Below are 3,626 nucleotides of genomic sequence, written 5' to 3'. Positions count from 1 at the left end.
GATATTAAAATTTTTAATACATTCAATAGTATTATACTTTTAAAAAAAATAATTATTCATCAAATTTTTATTATTGACTCTCAAATACATGTAAAGAAAAATTATTCAAAGTGAACATAATCTAACCTAGCTATGACTACTATAACTAACTACGAAAAGTATCAAAACAAAATTCAAATTATTAGATTATTAATAATATTGCCATATTGTACACACTTTAATAATCGATGAACATGTAAAATTGATCACCACATATCATTGTTCAGAGATCCACCAACATGAAAATAACATGAAAACTTATTTGAATGCCTGATGTTTGGAATAATCGTGCCTAAAAAATAAATTTCACCACGTTTTAATGTGTTGGAAAGGGAACTATGACGACACACACATTTCATCCTGAACAAAAATCTCTAGTGTAACAACTTATCAACGCCTAACTGGAAGAGTAACTAATCAGCTTAAAAGACCATGAGACACCCGATGACAGAGAAGATGAGCACATTTTGTTACTATTTAGCTGCTTCAATTAAGCCTTTGCTTGAGTATGGAGGATAGTTGAACAGTGATGTCACTCGTTCAATTGATTTCACCTTTAAGGAGAACCAACTAATACCAAATTCCATTACACAGATCGCATATCAACTCACAAAGACATTGCTTCGTCAAGCAATCTATATTCCATCACTCCAAACTGAGTGGTCAATATCAAAAACCACCCACAATTTTACAAGAAACAGACAAGAGACCCTTTACACCATAAAATGGACAAATCATTTCGTTCATCATTAATTTCCCTTTATCATTAAGCATTGCCACAAAAGCATTACACAATAGTAAAGTCCAAAAGCGACGACAGAATATATTTATATATACGTGATTACAAAGACCAGATCCAGACTCTATAGAACAGACCCACCAACCTTAACAAACGCTAATTTAAAAAATAAAAATTAGAAAAATACAAAAAATTAAAAATAAAACCGAGCTCCTTTCTATGTATGCGAGCGACCATGAGCCACGATTCCTCCCCATAGAGAAAATATATAAAAACAAAAACAAAAAAAGTAACCTCCCTTGTTTTGAGCGCAAAGTCTTGCGTTGCACCGACTCCTCCACCCTGGTCACTTTTTTTTTCCACAACATTTTCTTTTATTTTATATATTTGGTTGCATTCATTACGTGAAAGTGAGGAACAGATGCAGCTCCACCTAAGCTGCTGAGGGTGCTGTGACATATTGAACCTGACCAACCTCTGATAGAGCCTGGACGAATGGCTCAATGTCAACACCATCAGCGACACCTTCAGTTCCACTCAATGGCTTGTAGTCAAACGAAGGATCCTCGTAGATATCCCACCATTTCTTCACCAGCATCTTTATGTCCTCCCTCTGCATATTCTCTTCCTTCCCCGTATATCTCCACGGCTTCGACCCCGCGGCGCAATAGTGAACAACCTTAACTTCATCGAGCTTCACATTCTCGGGGTGACGCCACAACATGGCAAGTACGAGGTTGTAGTTCAAAGGGATTGGCTTGTAAATGTCCTTAAAGTACATGTTCAGGAAGTCTTGTTCCGCAAAAGGAGTAGGAGGAGTAACTTGCAACGTCTTCAATAGGTCGTGGTAGGTGGCGATGTTGGGCTCGAACACGAACATGCCAGCATTGAAGTAAAGAGAAGGGGGTGGGCCCATTTCGGTGGGCCACTGGGCCTTATTTGGACATTGCTGGCAGTACCCGATTTTATACTGTGGGGTGTGACTCCACGTCTTCTCGCAGAAGCAGTCCATCACAGCGTAGAAGTAACCATCGGGCAAATCAAATAGGTGGTCTATGTTTTCAAACACTTGAATGTCTCCATCTAAGTAGATCATCTTGCTGTATTCCACAAACTGCACCCATTCCAAATCCCAATTAACCATTTTTCCAATTGTAATATAAACACCTAAACAAACTAGACGGAGACATTTTAAATTATTATTTGGATGTAAAATAAACATAATTTATTCAAATCTATCCACTAGCACTTTATATATAGAGTCAAACCCCAAATTTCGGAACCTATATGGCTATACATCCCGAAATAGAAATGAAAAAAACCCTTCCTGGCCTTCCATGTACGCAACCAAATATAAGTAGCATGGGTATTTCCGTCAAGGAAAGAATAAAAATGAATCGGACAAATTAAGTAAAAATAATACACACAAAATAAAGAGTGAAAAAATCCGACAGGGTGTAGGAATAGAAGAAAAATTGTATCTCTCGTATTTATAAGTAATATAATATAATTATATTAAAGAAAAAAACATTTTTATTAAATAAAAATTCATCTTAGTTAATTATTATGTTAACAAATTGGGTCTAACTCACTTCTATGAGTTGGAAAAAGGCTGTTATAACCATTATAATGAATGTTAACACACTAATTGCACCTATGTGAACAGTCCAATATTTAAATTGAATGCACTCTAATACCATGTTAAAAAAATTCAACCTAACTCTCCCCCAAAACTCTATTCCTAACCGACGCAAAACATCTTAACATTATACCTCATTAATAAAAAGAATGTATTTATAAAAAATATAATCATATGATATTACTGAAGTCTAAACTTAATAGAAGAAACATGTCATATATATCTTGAGTCCACGCGTAAGAACCCGACCGAGTGAAGAATCTACGTGTAACAAGAATACATAAGAAAGAGAAAGAAAGAAAACAGATGAAGGACGTACCTCCCATATACGGAGCTTGGAATAGTTGATGACGTAATAAGCCATCGCAAACTGGGTCTGGTTTTCGGGTGGATAAACGGGTTCAATCTCACGGACAATGCAGCCCTGAGACTCCAACATCCTACGGTGCTCCTCCGGCACATCGGGGAGCACCGCCACCACCAACGGGTGCGCCGTCTTCACCCGTCGCAACCCTTTGGCGAGTCCAACTACCCCTTTCACGTAGTCACCGTTTCCAGCAAGAAACGTCACGTAGGCACGTCTCGCCAGAGTGGCAGGCTTCGTGAACGCAGCACCAGGTTTCGCAGCGGTAGGAACGAGTTCGGGGGCCATATATGTCTTAGGAAAAAGGTAGTTTGTGATTTGTTAACGTGAAACTCGAAGAAAGTTTAGCTTAACTAGCTTGGATCAAGTGAGAGGAAGAAGAGAATTTTGCAGAGGTTATTTTTATGTTGGTATGTAGAAGTGAAGAAGGCGAAGGTGGATGTGTGTATATATAAAGGAAGAGAGGGTGTGGTGGGGATAGTGTAATTTGACCATTTTGTGGTCATGCAAGTTGGGAGATCTTGGGCTGTATGCTGGCCACGTGTCCTGGTTGAGTGAGCCAACGGTGAGGGATACGTTAGGAAGGTTCTGGAAAGGGTGCCCCTCATGCTTATGGGTGCACCTCGTGGAAGACACTAGAATGGACTGGGGTTGCTAAAGATCCTTGTAGAAATGTAGAATTGTGTGATCTCTCTGCAATTCACCTCAAAGCATGCACAACATAGAAAGGGAATCAATAATAATAATAATAATGAGAATTCATTTCATCATATATTTCTTGGAATATTTCCTACTCCACTATCACGGGAGAAAAAATTCAGAATATTTAATTTATAGAAGGAAAA

The 3,626-nt window shown here is 38.1% G+C and overlaps 1 protein-coding gene across 1 annotated transcript; it reads right to left on the bottom strand.

Annotated features, from left to right (window-relative positions):
* Positions 1-878: 878 nt before the first annotated feature.
* LOC113861792 (galactinol synthase 1) lies at positions 879-3,194 on the bottom strand. The gene is made up of 2 exons (XM_027494819.1): positions 2,737-3,194; positions 879-1,892 (listed from the first exon to the last, which is right to left on the bottom strand). Exons 1-2 carry the CDS (start codon positions 3,067-3,069, stop codon positions 1,212-1,214), a joined length of 1,014 nt encoding a protein of 337 aa, XP_027350620.1. The 5' UTR covers positions 3,070-3,194; the 3' UTR covers positions 879-1,211.
* Positions 3,195-3,626: the final 432 nt, after the last annotated feature.

This window comes from Abrus precatorius, unplaced genomic scaffold (assembly GCF_003935025.1).
Source record: "Abrus precatorius isolate BTA unplaced genomic scaffold, Abrus_2018 Scaffold3, whole genome shotgun sequence".
NCBI classification, from domain to species: domain Eukaryota; kingdom Viridiplantae; phylum Streptophyta; class Magnoliopsida; order Fabales; family Fabaceae; genus Abrus; species Abrus precatorius.
This window is presented reverse-complemented; position numbering and strand designations above follow the sequence as displayed.